We start from the raw sequence: 1289 nt of genomic DNA, 5'->3' as shown, positions 1-1289 counted from the left end.
CCGCACGCCACGCCTGACGCGGTGAGACCCGCTGCCGACCTGCCGCCGCCTGCTGCCGGGCTGCCAGCCTCCTGCCGGGCTGCCGCGGCGCCGTGGGTGCCCCGCCTCGCTGCCCCCGCCCCCCAGCCGGCGCAGCGCAGCGCCAGCCTGCTGGGGGCAAAGCCCCCTCCACACCCTCCTGCCTGCCTGCCTGCCTGCCTGCCTGCCTGCCCACCTTGCTGCCCGCCTGCCCGCCTCGCCACCTGCCCGCCTCGCCCCCTGCTGCCCTGCTCACCCTCCCTGCCTGCCCCTGCCACCCCCCGCAGCTCAAGTCGGTGTTTGCCTTCTGCGGCTCCATCCGCGGCTGCACGCTGGCTGGGGCCAACACCGGCTGCGCGTTCCTCGAGTTTGGGTCGCCGCAGGAAGCCAGTGAGTGGGGGGCTGCCCTGCGCACATGAGCCCTGCATAGGAGCCCTGTGGGAGCCGCTCACTGCCTGGCTGGTGCCTGGCTGCGTTGCCTGGCTGCTGCTTGACTGCTTGCCTGCCGCTCCGGTGTGCCGTGGGCCCGGTGCACGGCCTCCTCCCGCGAGCCAGCCGCTGCGCGCAGCCCCCGCTGCCGCCCCTCCCGACCCCGCCCGCCCGCCCGCCCCCCCGCCGTGCAGCTGCCGCGCTGGCCATGAGCGGCGTGTCGCTGATGGGGCAGCCGCTCAAGGTGGAGCTGGCGTCGGAGGCCAAGAAGGCGGCGGATGCGGCGGCCACCACGGTGAGCGGGGGGAGAGGGCCTGCTGGGCGGTGGTGTGCTCCGGGCTGGGGCCAGCCGCGGCGCGGGGCGCGTGCAGCAGCAGCAGCGTGCCTTGGGACGACGGAGAAGAAGGGGCTGGCTGGGTGGGCTGCGGCATGCCCCGGCCTACCTCTCTCTGGCTCGTGTGTCTTGGTTTGCTGGCCCCCGCCTGTGCTGACTGTAGCCTCCCCTGCCCCTTCCTCCTCCCCCCTTCCCCCGCAGGTGGCCAACCCGTACATGGCACTGCAGGCGCACCAGGTGCAGCAGTTCCGCCTGCTGCAGCAGCAGCAGACGGCGCTGGCGGAGCAGGTGCTCAACATGCGGGCGGCGGCGCGCGGCAGGCCCGTGCCCGCGTCGGCGGCGGCCGCGGCGCCAAACTACCACTCCAACGACTCCCAAAAGTCGGCTGCGATCGCCGCAGCCATCGCGCTGTCGAAGAAGCTGGCCGGAGGCGGCGGCGGCGGAGGAGGGGGAGGAGAGGCGGCCAACGGCGGCGCCGAGCGCGCGCGCAGCCGCAGCAGGAGCCGCG

General features: G+C 75.2%; 1 protein-coding gene across 1 annotated transcript in view; it reads left to right on the top strand.

Annotated features, from left to right (window-relative positions):
* Positions 1-1289, top strand: part of CHLNCDRAFT_57406 (expressed protein) — a gene marked incomplete at both ends in the record, with an annotated part of 3344 nt that overhangs the window by 1569 nt on the left and 486 nt on the right. The window contains 3 exons of the mRNA XM_005849279.1: positions 306-408; positions 642-742; positions 983-1161. Coding sequence (XP_005849341.1) covers positions 306-408; positions 642-742; positions 983-1161 — 383 coding nt within the window. The remainder of the gene's footprint in view (positions 1-305; positions 409-641; positions 743-982; positions 1162-1289) is intronic.

The sequence above is a fragment of the Chlorella variabilis genome (genome assembly GCF_000147415.1).
Source record: "Chlorella variabilis unplaced genomic scaffold CHLNCscaffold_6, whole genome shotgun sequence".
NCBI lineage: Eukaryota > Viridiplantae > Chlorophyta > Trebouxiophyceae > Chlorellales > Chlorellaceae > Chlorella > Chlorella variabilis.
The sequence above is the reverse complement of the archived record's forward strand: the minus strand, read 5'-3'. Positions and strand labels throughout refer to the sequence as shown.